This window comes from Podarcis cretensis (genome assembly GCF_951804945.1).
Source record: "Podarcis cretensis genome assembly, chromosome: Z".
NCBI classification, from domain to species: Eukaryota; Metazoa; Chordata; class Lepidosauria; order Squamata; family Lacertidae; genus Podarcis; species Podarcis cretensis.
The window spans coordinates 30,436,703-30,459,151 of NC_137184.1; the positions used below are offsets into that span (position 1 = coordinate 30,436,703).

General features: G+C 42.8%; 1 protein-coding gene across 9 annotated transcripts in view; it reads left to right on the forward strand.

Annotated features, from left to right (window-relative positions):
* The window catches only part of DACH2 (dachshund family transcription factor 2), a 324,276-nt gene that overhangs the window by 58,458 nt on the left and 243,369 nt on the right, over positions 1-22,449 (forward strand). Inside the window, exon 1 of one of the 9 annotated variants that reach the window (XM_079961676.1) lies at positions 19,916-20,029. The exons of the other annotated variants lie outside the window; for them this stretch is intronic. Within the exon in view, the coding sequence (XP_079817802.1) occupies positions 19,935-20,029 (95 nt within the window). The 5' untranslated portion in view covers positions 19,916-19,934. Of the gene's footprint in view, positions 1-19,915; positions 20,030-22,449 lie in introns of those variants that run through there. 9 annotated transcript variants of the gene reach the window in all.

Below are 22,449 nucleotides of genomic sequence, written 5' to 3' on the forward strand. Positions count from 1 at the left end.
GAAAAAGCTTGGACCTTGAAGTAGAAGGCCACATGTTGGATTTGGAACATAGGAAGCTGACATACCATTGGTCCCTTTAGACCAGCTTTTTGTCTACACTGACTGGCAGTGGCTCTCCAAGGTTGTGGGTAGTGTTCTCTACTAGCCATCCCTTGAGACACCAAGGATTGGATCTGGAACCTTCTGCACGCAAAGTGTGTTTGCTCCATCATTGGGACACTGCCCTTCCCTCATTGCGCTTCAGACACTGCAGCTAAAACAAAAACCTTATGCTATTCTTAACCCATACTATTTTCTACAGTGGTACCTCGGGTTAAGAACTTAATTCGTTCTGGGGGTCCGTTCTTAATCTGAAAGTGTTCTTAACCTGAGGTACCACTTTAGCTAATGGGGCCTCGTGCTGGCGCTGCGTGATTTCTCTTCTCACCCTGAAGCAAAGTTCTTAACCTGAAGCACTATTTCTGGGTTAGCGGAGTCTGTAACCTGAAGCGTCTGTAACCTGAAGCATCTGTAACCCAAGGTACACTGTACTTTCTACTTTTCTACTTTCTACTCTGGCTCCACGCATTAGTTGTCCATTCATTTCTTATTTTAGGAATATAGTAAGCTTATGCTGAGTCAGACCAATGGTTCCTGTAGCTTAGTATTGCCTTCACTGACTGGCAGCAGCTTTCCAGGGTTTCAGGCAGGAGCTCAGCCCAGAGGTGCCTGGGATTGAACCTGAGGCCTGATGTGTGCCGAGTGGATGCTCTACCACTAAGCTGCAGTGGTCTTGTTCTGTAGGGCCAAAAAGGGGGCGTGCCAAGGAGAGGGCCAAGGGAATAAGTGGATCCTAACTATAAAGAAAACTACATCGGCCTAGGAGCTGGCATAATTCACTTCCCTTTTTATTTCCTTTTCACTTAGAACAATGGGAGAGGGGAAAGTAAGAAAAGAAATCCTGGAAACAGACGGAGGGGTGTAAGAGCACTTGCTTGTCATCTCTTCCACTCTGCCTGTGAGAGCCCAGTAGTGTTGGATTATTCAGAAGGACTACCATTCGCTTCCTCCCCACAACCTTAGGTTTGCCATTGCAGCCTAGATGTCTCCTTTGAGAGGAGGTTTTATGAGGATGAAAACATAGCAAGAAGAATGTTTTTGTTTTTGTTTTTTAAAAAAAGTTTAGTGGAAACTTCAATCCTTATTAAACAGGAAAAGAACGCGAGGATAGAATTGCTCTCTGCTCTTCTGGAGACACCGTGTCCTTCCTTCTTTCTTTAAAGTGATTCTTAGCAAAACCTCAGTTTGTAGCAGTTTGTTTAGCAAGAACGGCAGAGCTTACTGGGATTAAAGATGAAAAAGAAAGAGCTCGGGGAGGAGGCGCTATTAACACCCATGATGATGGGGCTGACAGATCAGACCAAAAGTGGCACCAGGGCAGAGAGGCATCAGCCCTCGTAATGGAGACATGTCTGGTGGAAAGATTGCTCTATCACGGTGATGGGTTCCTAGCATGTTATAAATCTAAGATTGTTTCTTTCCTGCCACAGAGATGAGCAGGCTCTTTCTCCCCTTCTAGGATGAAATGTCGGACCGAGACAAGGAGCTGAGATGAAAGCACCCCCCTCCCCTCCACAAATAAAATAAAAAAAAAAGTGGAGAAAGTTATATTTTTAACATAAATCTTTTGTGGCAACTCTATTGGACCCTCTTGCAATCTGAAGGATTAAAGCTCTACTGTTCCACCTGGCCCCGGAGAGAGGGAGAGCTGGCCCTCTCTTTTTTACAGCCCTCTTGTGCATTTATGGTCACTAGGACATATCTATATCTATATATCATCTGTATCTCTATCTTGTCTGTCTATATGGAAAAAGGATATATTTTGACATATCAGAAAAGCCTAATTCTTGGGGCAAAATAAGCTTGCTGTCATCAAGGATCATCGTTATGCAGCGTGTTAGCGACCTGTTTTTAATTTTATTGGTAGGTACATATGAGTCATACCATTGGGCCATCTAGCTGAAGATTGTCTATCCTGAGTGGAAGCGGCTCCTTATGATTTCAGACAGGGAATGTTCCTGGTCTTGCCTAGAGTTTCTGTGTCTTCAATGTGGGATTTCCTGCATGCAAAGCAGATGCTCTACCGCTTATATAGCACACTTGTTCTCAAACCAAGGAGTGGCACTAACCTCTCTCCCTTCCCAAATTACTCACGGACAAATGCCTGTTCAATTTAGTATTTGTGCTGCTGTTCAATTTAGTATTTGTGTTTTACCCCACAACAGCCCAAACAAGGTAGGATAGGCTGAGAGCGAGAGTAACTGATCCAAAACCATCCAGCAAGCTTCATGTCTGAGTTGGGATTTGAACCCTGGTCTCCCTAGTCCTAGTCCAACACTCTAACCACTACACCCTACTGACTCCCTGTGTTAAGTCAATACTTTCTGGAATACAGCAAGAGAGACGTGGAGAATCAGTGGGAGGGAACAGGATAACATTTGCCGTACTACCCTGGCGTCAGTGGGGCTACAGATGTGGGTGTGTATAGGATCACTCTGCCTAGTTTTCCTAAACAGTCTAGAAGAGCTGCAACTCAAGTATTTTCAGCAAAATGCACTGTTTGGTTGGAAGTTATCTGGTGTGGGCTGGGGGAATAGAAGAGGACATGCCCCCTTCTACATGCATGCAGGTTAATGTTTTTAAAACATTTCTGCAGAGTGTCCTTGCAATAGGTACAATAGTTTGTCAGGGACAGTGACTAGAAAATAGCATTCCTGGGGTATGATCTGAAGCAGTGTGAGATATATAAGCTAGGTGCCAAATGGCTCCTTAAACCAGGGTTACCGTCACCAATTCAGAATGCTTAGTTGCAACTTTGGGCCAGATGGCTCTAAAAGTTGTATTTTTCAATACAACTTTTTGGTTCCTGCTTCCTTTTCTCCCTATGCTGCTGCCTAATTTTGGAGGGGTGTGCCCTAGTATGTGAGGGAGAGGACCCTGCCCAAGTGATAGAGTTTCTCCTTTGCAGACAAAAGGCGCTTGCTTCAGTCCTTGTCATCTTCAGCTAAAGGGTTTTAATGTACCTGGGAAAACTTGCCCAAGATCTTAGCAAAACACTGTCGGTTAGAGTATGCCATGGGTACTCGACTATATAGGCCATTGATCTGACTCTTATTAGAGCATGTGCAAAATGCCTTCCTCTTGGGAATTCATAGCCATGGCTAGCCCCTGGTCTGCCACCCACATGGGTTTAATCTTGGGTGGGGGATTCTCTTTTTGTTAACAGCTGTATCCCTGTTGAGTTGTCCCTGCAAACACCAGCCTCACCTGCTTGTAGGAAACTCTGAAGATAAAGCTGGAACTATTGCACTTATAATTTTGCTCAAACATCATTGATAATGGTCAATGTATTTAAATTTCTGTTTTGAATTGGGCAACAGATGCAGATGGACTGCGGCCACCCCATCCTCGATTGCCAGCTTTATTCTTGTTTCTTAGCCTGTGGGAAGTTATTTAACTTCAGCCAGCAAGCTCATAACTTGCCTTTATAAATTCTAAACCTCTTTTAGCTTGGAACAATCAATGATTTATAAATATTAATTAACCCTCACAGAATCCCTGTGCCTCATGTGCTCTGTTTTTTAACCTTAAAGAGAGAGGTTCAGACACAATGTGGTTAAGAGCCTTTTTTTGTGTGTGCAAAAGCCGTTTAAAAAGGAGAGGAAAAGGGGGGGGAGGAGTCTGCTGATTCCTAGTGAGGATTTGTCAATGACACAGCACACGTGCCGTTTCCGATGAAGACAGAGTGAGAAATTTGCCGGCCCAAGGTCACAGGGAAAATGAGTGGCAGACTAAGAAATAGAAACCATGAATCTTTACTATCTTTTTCTCCCTGTGTTTTAACTACTGACCAAGCACTCCCTTCAGCATGTACAGTTTGAAAGAGACACTGTACAAGGGCTCTTTTAAATGAAAAGGTAACACTATAGAGCTTGTTTAAGGAAACGAGAGATTGTGTGAGGATTTGCGTGTCGAGGTCCCCAAGCCACCCCCCAATAACTCACATCACAGACATTATTTTTGTTTAAGGTTTTTTGGCACAATTTTGGCCACAACTTTATTGAAATACATAAGTGTGAGTGGTTGTTTAGGCATTGGTTAAGACTATCTGTCCCCCCGCCTGGGGACAGAACTGACTTCCGGGCACCACCGAAAGCCAGTAAGGGAAAACAATATCGGGGAGAAATGGAGCTGAGTCACAGGCCCTCACCTCTCCCCACATGCTCCCCGAGGCTTGCCAGCCCTAGCCCAATTCCAGGGATTCGGATGAAAAGATGGCAAGCCCCTGGATTCTTTTAACAGAATTCCCTTTCCGCAGCAACCATGGAGGGGCAGGCCCAGCCTATCCTAACCCCTCCTCCAACCAATTTATAACCAATGCCTAACCACAACCTTACAAGTTGTGACGATTTGCTACGCAGTAGGCAAAAACCAAATGGCCCAGCCAATCAGCCAAATGGACAAAATTCCTACCAGGCCCCTGCCCCAACGGCAGACGATCCCATGACCGGCATAGCAAGGTCAACGCAAAAAAACCCTTAATTTAGGGCGGGTGGGCGGGTGATCCGTTGCACGAAGCAAAGAGAAAGCTCCAGGCTGCGTGCAGAGTATTTAAAACCTTTTACCCCTCCCACCCAAATTGCAACATAACTTTTACCCCAGCAACCCAGCCATCCAATCGTTGCCCTAGGCCCTCTTTAGCAACCCTGCCTGGCAACAGAGGGGTGGCTCGGCAGACCCCACCGCAACATGTGCTCTCCATGAGGGAGAACACGCTTTCTTGACAATCTTACCTCCTTATTGTTGTGAACCACTGCTCAGTTACATGATGCAGGCAGTGAATTTTGGATCACTCCCCACCCAACCCAGAATAGGGCACGTCCCCTGGTTGTGGGGCATGGGGAATAGGAAGGAGGCAGAGGGACATACCAGCTCCCAGTGGAGGAGTTGTTATCGGAGTCTCAGTTGATAATGCTAGCAAGGGATAGTGGAGAGAGCAGCAGAGGTGGTGGGATGGCATAGGTGAGTTGGGGGGGGGGGCGCTGGCATTTTCTGTTTTTGCTTCATGTGGCAAAAATGTCCTGAGATGGTGCTGGTTTTGTGGGAAATTAGCATTTTCTCACCTTTCAGTGTGTCTTTAGCCAGTGATTTACATTTAGGAAAGTAGATCTAGCCAACTGCGCCAAGATAAGGCTAGAGTGTTTTGATTCCCAAGGGAAAGAATGTCTTGATTTGTTTTAAAGCCTTTTCTGCTTGTCTTCCCTGGTGGAGAAATGATTGCTGCTGCCCCATAGAAGGAACTCAGAATGTTAGTGTACCTATGATTGGGGAGTAGCGTGTCAATTAAAAAAACAACAACAAAAGCAGCAGCAGCAAAGAAAGGGATTCATGCTCTTTGTAATGGGTTTTATTTCCTGCCAAAAAATTGTGACACCCTCTCCAACAGGTAAATATTTTAAAAATTACTCTATGGATGCTAATGCAGATAAAGTCCATAATACAGTGTACTGGGCCCAGATAATCCTGTTGACATTGCTTGCTGCTGTCACTTACCACCCCAGTAAGTGGCGCTACCACCCCTGGCAAGCACTTCACCTCCTTCAGTATGTATTTTTAATCTAAAATACACCTTTTAATATACATCTTGGTAATTTTCTTCTCCCTCCAGAGAACCCTGTTGTTGGCATCCATCTGTCTTAAGAGACAATGGAGTGTGCCTCTGGGAGCGAAGTCAAACTACAGATTTGCAGAGGTGCAAAAAATGAAGGTTAACTGATTTCTGATTCCATGCATTGGTCCAGAAAGCATAGATCGGGCCTGCTTACTTTAAAAAAAAGAGCCTGGACAAAATCTATGGCCACCCTTAGTCTGGAGTTGAACTCCTCCTGTGGCAACTACTTAGAAGTAGTACTACTTAGAAGTATTTCTAAAGGCAGCCGTCGTCAACCTGGGGCCCTCCAGTTGATTTAGACTGCAAACCTGGCCTCTTCTGGTAGGTCTGGGTAAGACCCCCTCTCTGAAATTCTGGAGAGCCATTGATAACCAGTGTTGACAGTGCTGAGCTAGACAGACAAGTGATCTGATTTCCCATTCTGGAATTGTACAGAAAATTCCCTGTTTTTGCATGTTCAGCACACACGCAACCACTGATGCGCACACATTTTTTGGAACCAGAAGTGGGCAGAGCAGCTTTTGTCCATCCCAGGGTGCATCCCACCATGTCTCAGAATGCAACCTCTGCACAGATGTGAAGTTGCCTGTATTCTAACAATGCTGGAGAACACCAGATTGGCAAAGATTGCACGTTATTTTTCTATCCAATTTTCATTAGGATTGCTTCTATCAATTCTATTCCCCCCTCTACCATGACCCATTCTAGTTAAATTCTCCCTATCTTGGGGAATACATAATATTATCCTTCAGGTTGATGAGTTATGGCTTAGTTGTGTGTCTGTTTTGACAGGTAAGCTCAGTAATTATGCAGTGCAGGGCTTTAGCTGTGGTGGCACCATGCTTGTAGATTTTTATTATTATTTTCTAGTCCTATAAATGATGTAGCTTCTACCTCACCCAATGTCCGAGTCAGCTTGCCATTGTTATTCAATTAACATCCACCATGAATGAAAAATTATGACACCTCAGACAGTGTTAATTAGGTCCTAAGGTCACCTAAGCACCTTTCTTAATAAGGAAGCAGTGGCGTAGCGTGGGGGGTGCAGGGGGGGCCAGCCGCACCGGGCGCAACATTTTTTGGGGGGGCGCACTCGCACTCGCAGCTCTCTGCCCCTACCTGGCTCACTCTCTCTCACTGCAGTGCTAGCTGTGCGAATCCGATCTGAGCTGCCGGGTTGCCGCCCACTGTGGAGGGGGAGAGTGCCAGGCGTGGAGCGGAGAGAGAGCAAGGGAGGGACTATCTGGGGGAGGGACAGTGCAGTGGCCGCCCAGCGCAGCGCTGAGCGCGGGAGAGAACCACACCCGACCAGCCCAGGCAGCAGCAAGAAGAAGCTGGCAGCGGCGGCAGGTTAGGGGTTAGGGGAGCAAATTACTTGCCTTGTCCCGGGTTAGGGGCGCAAATTACTTGCCTTGCCCCGGATGCTCACAACCCACGCTACGCCACTGTAAGGAAGCCTCTCCAAAAAAGTGCTGGTGATAACCTAGGCTATAGGACTGGTTCAGTTGCCCTTGTGAATGTTGCCTTTTGTGAAGGCTTCTTTCCAGATCAGTAGCCAGATGTTGTTGTTTTTTTTTTTGGGGGGGGGGGAGACTAAACCAAGGCACATTAGCCTTATAGACTTATCATTATTTAATGGTATTATTTTTTTTGCGAGGAGTTACGTATGTAAAACATTGGCTTCCTTCAAATATCCACAAGGAAAAGAGTCAGTTTCTCAAATCCCAAAATTCAAAGAATATACAGTATTTTTCCGTGTATAAGACTAGGTTTTTTTCCTAAAAAATGTCAAAAATTAGGGGGTGTCTTATACATGGATACATCTCCCCCCATTTTCTTAAATCTGAGTCCTCAAAAATAGGGGGCGTCTTATACATGGGGGTGTCTTATATACGGAAAAATACGGTACTTAACATGGGCCTGGAACCTACAACCCATTCATAGCTACAGAACTGCCTCTTTCTCTCTGATTTTTTCTCCCCTTTTAAAAGAACTAATGGAGAGAGATGTGATGGACATGACGTGCAGATTTTAAATAATGGATTGTTTAATGGAATCATGAATAAATGGTAACAGATTTGTCTGTCAAAAATTAAATAGTGGTATTTCTTTGATTAATATCAGATCTAATCTAAAATAGTTTTAGCCATTTCATACAGGTGACATCTGTGCTTAAATATAATTTTCCTCTCCCTGTTCTGGCATGACTGTTAATTACTTACTCAATGTAGTTCAACATTTAGTTAATAAATATGTCAAGCTTTTACCATGGTGTTCTTTTTGCAGAGTTGTGAATTTGCAATTAGTTTTAGATTTACTACATGGTGACAGACAGTGCTGTATAAATAGAGGTTAAACACACAATTTACATATTAATTTCATGATTCATTTATTCAATGATTTATGTGGATATAGATTGTATTTAATCTCTGTGCTGTAGTTGTTTGAAGCATGACGAACAGAGTCGCTATACTGGCAGAGCAATAATGATCGTTGCATTGAGCTACTGGAAGCTTGGAAGAAGAAGAAACACTCATGAAAGATTTGGAAACATGAGTGTTTATTAGCCTTAATGCTGGGGAGGTGGCTGGGCAGAGGGATAAAAAGTAGACTGAGAGAAAGTAGGGATTATCTTTTTTTTAAAAGACCCATGGAATAAGGATTGTATGTGTGCATTGTGTGTATGTATACATACAGGAAATGCAAGTTGTACTCTGAGGAAAGCTGATTTCTGCGAGGTGCAAATTTGCATTATGAAAATTCCATCATTTATTGCTTTCCTGAAAAACACAATTTGTATCTTCAGCTTCTTTGGAAAAATTGAACTTGTTGCTAATGCTTATGGCACACAGATGTACATATAACCAGAACTGGACAATGTGTAAGTGTCTCATTTCACACTTGCTTAAATCATGAATGCCACCGCCCTTTGTGTACTTTTTTGAGAGCAGTTGCTATTGGATTCCATAGGACTTGCTAGTACATAGGACTGGATTGTAAGAATCTGTTTATAGATTCAGTGGGATCTAACATGTAAACCTTTTTTGAGCTCTACTGCTTCCATCTGCAGACCTGACCCAGTTTACTTTGCATGCAGTTTTTTCTTACATGGTGCTTGTATTGAATACACCTTTTTGTTTATTACACAAGTTCATCAAATGTCTTGCATGGTGTGGTAAGTACTAAAAATGCACTTTCCCTAAGATAACGCGACAGGAAATACTGGATGTTTCGATGCACCTCCGGGTGCAATACTCATGATGTTTCATTGGTGAAAGAACTCTTGCATATGATTCTGTTCCCTTCTGGCCTTCCTTGGTTGGCTATAGCATTATTCTATATGAACCTACCCCTGAACTGAGATCTTGCTTGCATGTTCCTTCTCCAGCTGAATCAAAGTGGTGGCAGCAATGATTCTTAGCATGGATGGCAATGCTGTCGAACCTCCGTCCTTAAGGACACACACTTTCCTCCTTTTCCTTTTTTCAGGCGACTGGTATTTTTCCAATGGGCTTTTGGGGCTGAATGATTCCTCCGGATCTGCACCTATTTACTGCTGTTTAATGTTTGTGTCCTGATGTGTGGTGAATTGCCGCCAACTTTCATTTTGCTGTCTTGATTATGGTTGTAATGATAATATTTGTACATTGGGCTTTTAAAACAATGGCTTTGCTGCCTTGTGGATTTTTGAATGGACACGCTGGGTTGAAATGATAAATCTAGGCTTAGTGTAAGGGTGTCTTTCTCCCCACAATTGGAGTCAGCAGGCAGGAAGCCCCTTTATTGACTTTTTTAAAAAAAGCAGGTTGCAGAGTTCAAATCTGGCTTTCCGACCCCTTGAAATTGGGAGCCGTTAAGGAGCAGAGATAGAAGGGAGCAGGTGCCAAACAATATTTAAATGACAGTCTCAGCAAACTAAATATTGAATTGCTGTGTCATTTTTTGTGAAAGAATAATCTACTTAAAGAAAATCATTGCAAACTGCCCCTGACATTTGTTCTGCAGAAATTATTTTCACTTTATCTTCTGCATTGAAGCTCCCCCTTCTTTTAATCAGCCCAACAAGTTGTTGAAACTGCTTGCAATGAAAGAAAATAAAGGGTGGGTGGGAGAAGGTAATTGACTATTTTATCAAATGTTTGCAACAAAACAGACTCTGTGAGTCATAAATGAAGATTAAAACTCTTGATGGCAGGGAGGAATAAATAAGAATGATTTATTATCCGAAGCATCAATATGCTGTTGCTTCAGATTTTTTTTTTTTTATATATAAATGAAGGCTGTAATCCTATAATATTTAACTGGAAGTAAGCCCTATTGAATTCGGGGGGGCTTACATCTGAGTAGACATGCATACAATTGTGCCGTTAAGAAATAAAACAAAACCTGTTCATCCTCCCTTTCCTGCAAGGATGCAGGTGCTTCTTGTCTTAACCAAGCCAAGGAAGATGCATAAATGTGTACTTGAGATCAGGAAACAGGTAGGTAAATATGTCAGAGGAGAGACCGGCTTCTGTAAGACTTTATTTGAGCAAAAGAGACAGTAATAAAATAACTGTGTCAACGCAACTCTGTGTGTACTTCACAAGGGGCAATGTGAGTTTACTTATGGTGTATTAACTTGTAAAACGTCAGTGCCTTGAAATGGAAAACTATCTTAATCTCCCTTAGTTGCTGGATATTGGGACTCTCAGAACAGTTGCAGAAAACATTAATGAGGAGGTTTTGTAATCAAACTCTCCCTGGATTTTTGGGGGGAAATAGGCCAAAAACAAATGTCAATGCACAAGTGATTCTGGTGGGATCCTCTTTGCTCTGTGACACGCAGCAGCCAAGGTGATGCGAAAATGGGTTTAGTTCCAAGGACAGATTGAGAGGCCCGGAGGGCCACATTTGGCCTCTGGGTCTGAGGTTGCCCATCCTAGACTGGTCAGAGCATGGACCATTTGCCAGTTATTGGCCTATTACATAGCAGAACCCCTATTGTCCAGGCTTCAGATACTGGAGGATCCAGAGTGGAGAGGGCCTGAGATGAAACTGAAATTGAGGCATGACTCTCCATGCTGCCTTCTCTGAATGCCATGCCTTCTGAAGAAGGTCGGCAGCAATAGTATGCTATTGTTCTTGGACCAGGAAATCCCTGCTTGGTTATGATGCTTTGTGAGTGCTGTTAGGCAAATATTGATCTCTTCCAACCTATCACCACAGAGAAGAGTCATCTGTTATGTTGGCTTGAGTTTCTTGGAGAAAAAGTGGATATAACATTGGAACTGGTAAATAAGCAAATTGCATATTTTATTTATTCCATGTCCTTTCCCTATGCAGTGTGCTTCAGTCTTGCCTTCAGCTGCAAAATGTGGGGTGTTTTGGCATACAACTCCCATCAGGCTTGTTCTTTGAATAAGCTGACTAGAGATCATGAGAACTGTTGTTCAACAAACATATAGGGATTCAAGTTTAAAGAGCACTGCCTAATTTTCAAGAAGCATATGCAGACTCTAAAAAGTATGCAGGGGAAGAAAGTGATACCCCCCCCCACTGGCTGAAAAGTTGACCATGGGAAGCCAGCAAGTGGAATTCAAGCGCGATAGTGTTCTCTCCACCTGTGGTTCCCAGAAACTGTTATTCAGAAACATTGCTACCTCAAACTGATAGCAAACCCGTTCTCACCTTTAAGAAGCCAAAACAGCAAGGCTGACCGAAATAAACAAATGTCGCTCAGTGGCATGCCAGTGACGAGTTTTCAAACCTCCAGGAGTTGGGTTCCTTCTTTGCTGAGTGGTGAACCAGATCCTTGCAGGCAAGATATGAGCTCAGCAGCACTTTCCTCACTTGCGTTCTTTAGAAACTTAGTAAACAGGGGCATGCTGCGTCTGCCAGTGAAGATTGTACACAGTCATGATGGTTAGTAGCCACTAATAGGTGTTATCCTCCTTGGATTTTTGTGTAAACTCTTTTTAAAGGCACCCAAGTTGGTGGCCATTAGTCCATACTGTTGTAAAGAGCAGAATTTGTGGATTCAGAATTCTCTGCCAAGGGAATTACAGTGGGATTCCCTGCTAGTAGACTACCTTAAAACTTTTGGATTTACCACATCACTGATCACCTGAACTGGCTTTTGACATGTAAATATGTTTTATAATTGTATGTGTGTGTTTTTTTAAATAAGTATGGTATACCTCAGATTAAGTACTTAATTCGTTCCGGAAGTCTGTTCTTAACCTGAAACTGTTCTTAACCTGAGGTACCACTTTAGCTAATGGGGCCTCTTGCTGCTGCTGCTGCGCCGCAGGAGCACGATTTCTGTTCTCATTCTGAAGCAAAGTTCTTAACCTGAAGCACTATTTCTGGGTTAGCGGAGTCTGTAACCTGAAGCGTATGTAACCCGAGGTACCACTGTAGTGTCGCTTTCACCTGCCCGTGGAATTGCTCTTTCTTGGACCTTGATGTGGAAAGATACTACTTTAAAAGCTCAAATACTGATTTTGCTCTATTTGGAATGTCGCACGAAGAACTGTTTGTTCACTATTTGCATGCACTGTGCAGAGCTAAAACATATCCGTCTCCGTTCAGCCTGACTTTTCATATCCACCAGCTGTGGGTCTGTTGTTGCAGCTCCGTAAACCTCTGACATCGTATAAAGCATTCTAGAGCTCTTTTGTACTTTGTTGTAAAGGTGATCCTTGGAAATTGTTTGTTGAATAACCCCATGGTATATTGTACATCATTTTTATTCTTTGTAATAAAGATGGAGAGGCTACATACCATCTGCACAAAGTTGGTTGGATGCTTGTATAAAACATTATGTTCCACAGCCACATAGATCTCAGGAGCTGCAATATATTCACTCCCTTGCTATTTCCATTCCAGTGGAAACTCTTCCCAGTCTCCATACAATGCAACTGGGAATGTTTTCAAGGTTGGGGTGGACTGAAGGTTAGATTAGGCTTATCTGGATCTATTTTTAGCGCCACAAAAATGTGTGAATATTTGGAATTTTTTTCAGCGGTTTTGTGGTAGTGGTAGAGTTTACCGCGGCAGTTAGTGGCAGCATTTTCTCTTTTTATATAACATAAGATACACACAGGAGCATACACTTAGTTTAAAGTCAAAATACCAGCAGATTTTTTTCTCAGGCAATTAATGGGCAATAATTGAAGAGGCTGCAGGCCCGACCCATCTGATGGAAGGAAGCAATTTCGTTTAGCTATCCATGTGAAATGTGTAGTGCTTAAATCAGCTTAACTTTGGCTGTATAGAGTAAGAAGTTTATTCATTTCATTTCCTTGGTTGCCCAAACACACAATCAAATTGTAGTAGCGTTTGCGTATTAATTCTTTAAACCAGGTGCGGTTTACCCAGACATTTGGCTTTTCAGATGTTGCTGAACCACAACTCCCATCATCCCTGCCAATTGGCCATGTTAGCTGGGGCTGATGGGAATTGTAGTCAAGCCGCATCTGGAGGGCCAGAGATTCCCCACACCTCCTGTGTACCAAAGAAGGTTAACCTGCTTCCTGAGGGCCTCATTTGGCCCCAATGCCTCTCGATGCTCCCCATGCCTCCATCCCATTCCTCCTCCTTCCTTCTTGTTTCTTTCCCACTTAATTTTCCATGATTCATAAAGTGCCTCCCTTATATAGAAGGGACAGTGCTTTATTTTCCTTACAATTTTGTCATAGAATAATTGCTTTGCACTTCCAGAATCAAAATTTGTAACATGAAAAACAGATTTCCACTCCCCTTCTGTTGCTGGTTCAAATTTGCCTGCTCGCTTAAGATGTTCATTAAATAATTCGTTAATTAAATTTATGTATGTCATGCTCCTCCTCCTAAAGGAACACAGGGCAGCAAACACACAAAATGATGAAACAGTTAAAACATTTAAAACAATTCAAATACAGATGTAGGTTGGGAAAGATCCTTACTTAAATGACATGCTGGAAGATGAAGGTCTTCAGTAGGCAGTACAATTGCTAGAAGATATGTTGAGTGAAATGATTATCAGCACACTCCCATTCATAGTTACTCAGAAGTAAGACCCGTGGAACGCGGGTGGCGCTGTGGTCTAAAAACCACTGAGCCTAGGCCTTGCTGATCAGAAGGTCGGCGGTTTGAATCCCCGCGACGGGGTGAGCTCCCGTTGCTCGGTCCCTGCTCCTGCCAACCTAGCAGTTCGAAAGCACGTCAAAGTGCAAGTAGATAAATGGGTACTGTTCCGGCGGGAAGGTAAACGGCGTTTCCATGCGCTGCTCTGGTTTTGCCAGAAGTGGCTTAGTCATGCTGGCCACATGACCCGGAAGCTGTCTGCGGACAAAATGCCGGCTCCCTTGGCCAATAAAGCGAGATGAGCGCCGCAACCCCAGAGTCGTCCGCGACTGGACCTAATGGGCAGGGGTACCTTTACCTTTAATGTTACCTTTAAGACCCTTTGGAGCTTATGATCTAGTAAGTATGTTTAAGCGTGTAGTCTAATTCAGTAATGAACGGACAGCAAAACAAACAAACAGTAATCAATCAATCATACTCTAATAAATAGAGCAACGGCTATGAGAAATCAAGTATTGAGGAATATATATATATATGCTGGCTTTTTAAAGTGGTGTCTCCTGTTTGTGGAATCGACATCCCAGGGAAATGTGCCTGGGACCATCATTGGCAATATTTAGATTCCAGGCTGAAACATACTTATTTATTAGCGCTTCAGTTAGTGTCTGCTGTGAAGCTCATCTTTTAGCGAGGTGGGGTATGTCTTATTATTGTTTTGTTGGATGAGCATTTTAGGAATTTTGTTGTTGTTGTTGCATGTTGTTTTCCTTTCTTTTTTGCTTTGATATGGTTTTAGCTTTTTGTAGTTTATAATGTCAAGTCACAGCAACATCTTCAAAAAGCTACCTCCCTCCCCAAACTCCAGGGCAGTGCAGAGATGCAGCTGCTGCTTTTTTTGTATTAAGCAACAAACAAATATTATTAATAGTAGTATCCAATCTTAGTCCTACTCAGAGTAGACCCATTGAAGTTAAAAAGGTTCATTACTTTCTGAGTAGGACTTCGTTCAATATAACCTAATTTGTATTTCAACCGGAAAAAAGGTGCTAATCTCCACCTTTTCACAGATAGTATTGGGTATAACAGCTCACTATTAATTTAAACGTAATTTAAACTGTATTTATTATGGTGATTATAGCAGCTGTTTAATTATGATGAAGGCAGTGGATTTTGTGACAACTTGGGAAATAAAGTAACAATGCTTTCACTAAAAGATCCCCACAAGTATTTTTGAGGGAAAATAATAAATAGAAATTATGAGTTGCATTCATAATTGAATGGGGTACAAAAAACTGTACTTGTCTCATAAGAAGTTGATTTAAGTGAAGACTGTCCACCTATTTTGGTATTGTCTACACCAGTGGCTCACAATTAGCTGAGTGCTGTGGACCCCCCTTGTTTTTCTAGAGCCAAGCCATGGACCGCCACTTATCAAAATTGATGGGATTATACATTCCATTGTATCACTATTCTATTCGTGTTATACGTTCCAGTGTGTAGGAGCAGATGGGTGCATCCAGTTGTTTTCTTGCAGTAATTTATCAATGCAGATGTGCCCATCAGACAAGCGGAGGGCAATATGGTGAAGATGAACTGAAGGAACAGGAAACTCTGGTGAGATGCAGATGCCCTTGTTTCAGAATTAATGTTTGAGATTCTCCTAGCTTTATTATTCATTTTTAAGGCAGTCTTCTCTAGGGTAATTTCCCCTTAAGGTAAGTACTGTACCAACATACCAAGTGCAATATATCAGAATCAGGGTGCCACGAAACACCAAAAAGAACTGTAAAAATAGTACAGCCCAGCGATAAAATTAGCAACAGCAATAACATCCCAGCACAATGCTACTCAAATAGTTTAAAATTGATGTAAAGGCATGGTGCGTAGAGCAAGTCAACAAGGTTGACTAAGGGCCTAAACCCAAGAAGGTGGCCCACTGACAAAAGGCCTCTGGATCAGTCCTTGTCTTAACCTTTGCAACCCAGTTATTCACCAACCTCTCTCCTTCTCTAGCCCAGGCCTCTGTGAGAAGGACTAGTGAAGGCCACTTTCTGCTTCCTTATTGGCTCTCTACATGGTAGCAAAGATGAGGAAGAAGAGCAGTAGCAGCTGAGAATGGAGGTGAGAAGGTGGACTTGCTGAGGGAAGGAGATGCTAATCTAGGCCCTGCTAGGGCTCCGTATGCATCACACCCGGAAGGTTAGGCATATTTTATGGACACAGTTGAGCAGCCATGGTAGATCAAAATGGATGGCAACATGCTGTGTATGTGTCTTTCCTGTACAAGCTGTTTAGAGCTTTGTACACATGCTGGCTACTTTTGATAAGGCTCCTTCGTTTCAGTTACATTCAGTAGTCTGTGTGGTATTTTTTATCTTGTCAGCTTTACTCCATGTTCCACTGTGTTGCTCCTGAGCAAAACTGAGCCTTGACTGGAATCCAGTGAATGTTAGCGCATTAGCTAGGCATAGTGTGCACTGATGCTGATTGGATTAATGAATTAACAGGGAGGGGCCTTTTTCAGTGGCTCTCCAAAACTTAGAACTGTCACTGATAGCACCCATGCCTGTCTAAGACAGTGGCGGAGAACCTTTGACTCTTCAGGTGTTTCTGGACTACAGCTCCTATCAGCTGTTGGCCATGCCAGCTGGGACTGATGGGAGCTGGAGTCTATGAACATCTGAAGGACCACAAGTTCCTTATCCCTGAGAAGGCAGCTTGACCAAATGAATCTTTAAATCCCTTTGTTGGCAGACGATCCCAGATTCAATCCCTGGCCTCTCCAGGGAGGGCTGGGAGAAACCCTGAAATCCTGGAGAGCTGCTGCCAATCAGTGTTGACAGTACTGAGATTATCTGCCCAATCTGATTGGGTATAAGGCAGCTTCCTATTTCCGTATTGGGTAGAATTTTGCAAATGTGACACTAGACCTGAGAAGATTAGGGTAGAATTCAGGAGGAACGGAAGTTGGTCAGAATGACCTAGAGGATGAATGAAGGAATCTCTCTCTTCCATAGAAAAGGTTCAATATGGCCAGTATTGTGTCCATTTTTGTTCTGTTATCAATTCACTTTGGGAAACGGTACTTTTTTAGGAATGGAAAATTGTCACTGGAAGGATCTAATAGTGGGAAACTCACCTTGTCCCTCATCCCTGCATAATTTCCCACCTGTTTCAAATAGGTGACAGTAAGAGCTGTTCGACAGTGGAATTTGCTGCCAAGGAGTGTGGTGGAGTCTCCTTCTTTGGAGGTCTTTAAGCAGAGGCTTGACAACCATATGTCAGGAGTGCTCTGATGGTGTTTCCTGCTTGGCAGGGGGTTGGACTCGATGGCCCTTGTGGTCTCTTCCAACTCTATGATTCTATGATTCTAGGTGCTTTGAGTAGAGAAACTGGTGGGGCCAGGAGCCAAGATGAAATGTGGCAAGTGAGAGGATGGAGCTGGGACAGAATCGGGAGTTATAAGCTGACTTCTCAGATCCTAATATTTTGGTGGTTTTGGTGATCAGACCAGAAAAATACTAGTTTTTGGTTGGTATCCCATTCTGTAAAAATGACACAACATTGTCATTCTGAATGAAGTAATTTTACTAAGTCACCCCCACCACTACCACCACTGTGAAATCAGTCTGTGGAAGCATTCTAACTTTTAAGAAACAGTGCTCCCTTATCAGGGTTTATCCTTGTGGCCTCCCCCCACCCGTGAGGCATGGATACTGGTATAAGGAACAAGCTTATCACATGAAGATTCTCAGCCCGAAATCGTTTCAATGTTTTATGAGGTCTCTCCTAATTATAGCTTTTTAATTAGTGCAAGTCGTTAGTTTCTGATTAGTTTACAAAAGAATAAAAAAGGAGGAGGTTATTGCTCTTTAATAAGACTCCTAGATTTGAATTCTTAAACATTAAGTGTGGTGGCGGGGGCTGAGTCTTGGGGGCTGGCTGGTGCACAACATAAGAAGTCCTCCAGGGTTGTAGCCAATGAAGTTTTTACTCACAGTGGATCCATCAGTAATACTAATAAATTTCATGGTCATAAATTTCAGTGGCTCTACTCTTGATAGGCATTGGCTACAAGCCCTACCTCACTTCTTGAAGAATACTAGCTTTTAGTCAGTGATGTACAGTCCACTTCAGCTTCTGTAGAATAGAATAGAATAGAGTAGAATAGAATAGAATAGTTGGTAGGGATCCTGAGGGTCATTTAGTCCCTCCTGCAATGCAGCTGGCCAATAAGCTGGATCGAACCTGCGGCCTTGGCGTTAACAGCCCCACGCTCTAACCCGCAGAGAAGATGCTCTGGGTCCAGAAGTAGAATGACAGACAGGGGGTTTGGGCAGGAATATGAGTTTCAGGAAGCATAGGTCCCATCTCCATTATACATTTAAAACAGTATTATACCACTTTCATCACTTTCTCCCAAAGAAATCCGGAGCCCCCCCCCGTATTAAATATCTTTTGGAAGAAAGGTCAAATGATATTACACTGGCCGTGGCAAAGTTTCTTTCAGAGGTTATAAGAAACAAAGATAATTATGCCCTAGATAAAACAAAATGACTTCCTTGGTTTCTTCCATCTGTCTGTATGGCCGTTTTAACTGTATCTTGTTTTGAAATTGTTTTGTGGGTCTTTGGACCACAATAAAGTATTATTATTATTATTATTATTATTATTATTATTATTTGCTAGGGAACGCTTTTTTCCCATCTGGGTGCCACCACTATGAAGGTTTAATGTCTTGTAGAAGGAGCCCTGCTGAAGACCTTAGTCTACAGCAGGGACAGGGAACCTTAGAGCCAAGTGTGGCCCTTCAGGTCTCTCTCTATAAACAGTTCCAGTTTGGAACTGATCCTATGTTCTAAAAGAAACCAGCCATCAAACTTATTTCCAAAATATGCTTAGCCTTGCAAGTTAGAAGCAGAAGTTTCTAACAAAAGTTGCTATGCCCCTTTTGCCTCTTGCTCCACCTTCCACTGGCATGGGGCCTCATGAGAGTTGTTCTGGAAGTGAATATGGACTTTAAAGTAAAGGTAAAGGTACTCCTGACTGTTAGGTCCAGTCGTGGACAACTCTGGGGTTGTGCACTCATCTCGCTCTATAGGCCGAGGGAGCCGGTGTTTGTCCACAGACAGCTTCCGGGTTATGTGGCCAGCATGACTAAGCCGCTTCTGGCGAACCAGAGCAGCACACGGAAATGCTGTTTACCTTCCCGCCAGAGCGGTACCTATTTATCTACTTGCACTTGACGTGCTTTTTAACTGCTAGGTGGGCAGGGGCTGGGACTGAACAACGGGCGCTCACCCCGTCACGGGGATTTGAACTGCTCACCTTTCGATCAGCAAGCCCTAGGCTCTGTGGTGTAGGCCACAGCGCCACCCGCGTCCCTGAATATGGCCTTTAGGTTGAACAATATTCCCAATACCTGGTGGACAGGTAGACCCTTGTGGAAATAGGTGTTCTTCCAGGTGCCTTGATCCCAAATCATAAATGGCTGATGATATTTCTTTAAAATTATACAACGGTAGTATTGTTATTGTTTTTATTATTATCACCCAGCCTTAAGGACAAGGGAGCCTTAAAGGTCAAAATCAGCACTAAAAAAGCTTGAAAGCCATTATAATTTATAATAGCCATTGACAAACTGAAGTGCATTTCTAATTTGCTTTTATTTTATTAAGCCGGGCTGTGCATTTGTCTGAGGTTGGGGACAGCAATCCCTTTAGTAAATAAAAATATTAGGTGCTTTAAATTTATCTTATTATACATACGTAGAACATTTCACTCAACGCAGGGCTCAAGGTGGTATCCATGGGAAGTGGAGGGCTCAGGTGGTCTCCCTTCAGATACCAACCAGGCCCAAACCTGCTTAGCTTCAGCAATATAACTGTACTATGTACATCCAGGCCAGGTAATGAAGTTGCTCTTGCCTTTTATGCAGTGGTACAAGCACATTTCCTACTGTATGACATCTGAACGGGCTCTGATTCATCCTGAGAGATGTGGTCTCTTAAGCTATATAAGTCTTGATCAGAAATACATCTGGATATGCAATTTTTGAGCCTGACATGTGTGGTGCAAATGGCAGTTATAAGACTGTGCCAAAAATCAGCCTCCTTCTTCTTTTGTTTTGTTTTCCAGGTGGTGTATATTTGGAATCCTTGTGCTCTTAATTGTTATGTGCATTTTAGATTTAGACATCCTATTGCGATATTTTTATACTTTTCCTTCAGGGATCGTTATTCTACTGCATCCAGCACAGGAAGTTTCAAGGTCAGCATTACTTGAACAGTTGTAATAGTCCCAACAGAAAGATAAATATATATTGACTGTAGCTGAAGCTACGAATCTTGCAGTTGCTGAAGGTCAACGACCCCTCTGAGGTGCTCTTCAACCTTCAAATGTCTATAGGTTAAATCGCTGATGAATTGCCACACGCTTCTGAAGGGTGGAAATGCATAGACACTGAGATTGCAACCCTGAGCATAGCAAATCATGCACAAGTTCCACAGAATTCAGTGAGACTTATCCATGCATTGCAGATGGTAGATTTGCAAGTGTGTGTGTGTATTTTGTGTGTGTGTATGTGTAGTAAAGTAGGAAAGACAGAATAGAGAGCAAACCAATATTTATTACAACCAAAGACCTAAAATAGGGTGAAGTAAATTAAACAAAAAACATAATTGTTTTGCATTCAGTATGTCATAGCTTTTTGCCCCATTCTTTTGATTACAAATTGTTTTAGCTGATTTGAATATTGTATTTTTACTTTGTTATAACCCACCCTAGGATGTTATCATGAAGGCTGGGTATGCCACATGGGAGGGATGCTAAGCTTCTGCTTTGCATGCAGAAGGTCCCAAGTTCAATCTCTGGCATTTCCTGGTAGGGCTGAGAGAGACCCCATCTGAAACTGTAGAAAACCAATGCCGGTCACTGTATGTCAGCTTCCCCCAACCTAGAGCCCTCCAAATGCCACTAGGCTGCAATTCCCATTGTTCCTGACGATTGGCCATGCTGACTGGGGCTGATGGGAGTTGGGAGTCAAACAACATATGGGAAGCCCCAATTTGGAAGAGGCTAGGTAAGCAACATTAAACTAGAGATGTCAGTGGTCTGACTTGATATGCATTTCTGAGTGCAAGCTTTGGCAGGACCATTCTGGGGTCAAGGGGACATGCCCAGTTCAGAACAGGAGGCTACGTTCACCAGCTTCAAACCCCCAATGATGTGGAAGGCACTATTCTGTTGGTCAGATAAAGTCAATGGGACTTACTTCTGAGTATACATGTGTAGCATTGCTGTGTAGATCAGGAAATCCTCTCTCTGCTGGTTGTGTGGTGGGGTGCAGAACTACTCAAAAGTAATCAGAACTACTCAAAAGTCAATTAGCTGTGGAACCTAGAAGTGGCAACTCAATGGTCCAAGGTTGCTGGTGATGGGAAGGAGAAATGAATAAGTCCATATTTTCAGGGAACCTGTTGTTTTATGATTCTGCAGATGTAGATTGAATTTTAGAATTCCACATTGAAATGTACTACCTGCCATTTGCTTAATGTTTTTTTCCCTGCCTGTTTAGCACCGGTAATACGAAAGGCATATTTACGTATAAATTTTAAAAAATATTTTAAAAATTAATCCCTAACCTTCATGAATATTGCATTGTTGACCCACTTATTTAACAGCTTACTAGAATACGGCCTAGTGCACCTCAACTATCCAATGCATTTTTAATTCAGCCCCATGGAGAGCAAATGCTCAGTTTCATCTGGACCATAAGCAAACTTATGAAGACCAGCCTCAATCAAGACGCAGTGCTTGCATCTCTGGGTGGCATCCTGCTGTAGGCAGCTGTTGCTTCCCTCTGTATATTCTGAGGCAGGGGTGGACAACCTACTGTCCACTGCCTAATTTCAAAAAACCCTCTGCAAGTGAGTAGTTAGACTTCCAGCAAGTTTTACCCTTCTTTCTGCAGGGAGTCTGCTAGGTGGAACAGGAGCGGGAGAGATAGGAGAGAGAGAGAGAGAGAGAGAGAGAAGGAAGGAGTGGTCCAGCCCTTTGCTTTTGCTCATTGTTGACATTCAGTCCAAAACAGACTGCCCCATCTATAGTGACTACACATCATTGGACTTCTGATTTTAAGTTGAAAGCTGCAGTTTGCAGAGTTCCTTTGATCTGTTCCAGATAACCCACCATTCAGCTTCTCTGGTCCTCAGTCATGCAGCACTTTATTAATTCCCTTTGCAAGAACTATGCTGTCAGTGCACGTGATTCTGTGTGGCTCTGTACATACTTATTTAGAAAACAACGGGAAAGAAAACAATGGGAAAGAAAACAGTGCACTTTTTGAACTTTGGCAAAGAACTTCAGGACTTTCCGAATCTGTCAGAGTTGTCACATTGACACAATAGTGTGAGACTAGTGGGGAAATTAGCATTGGTCAGAGATTCCATTGTTTTACACATAAAAACTTAAGTGTTATATATATTCCAACATTTTAATTTTTAAATGTTCATCTTTCTCTTTCAGTGCTAAGGGGAAAAATATTCTTGAAATATAAAGGAATTGCCCTGTGGTCAAAGATAGTCTTAACTACCTGTCAATCAAAAGGAGAAATTTGTTGAGACACTTAATTACAAGATAATGTAGTCATCAAAATGTCGTTGTGGTAACTGACAGCTCATTTTGGACTG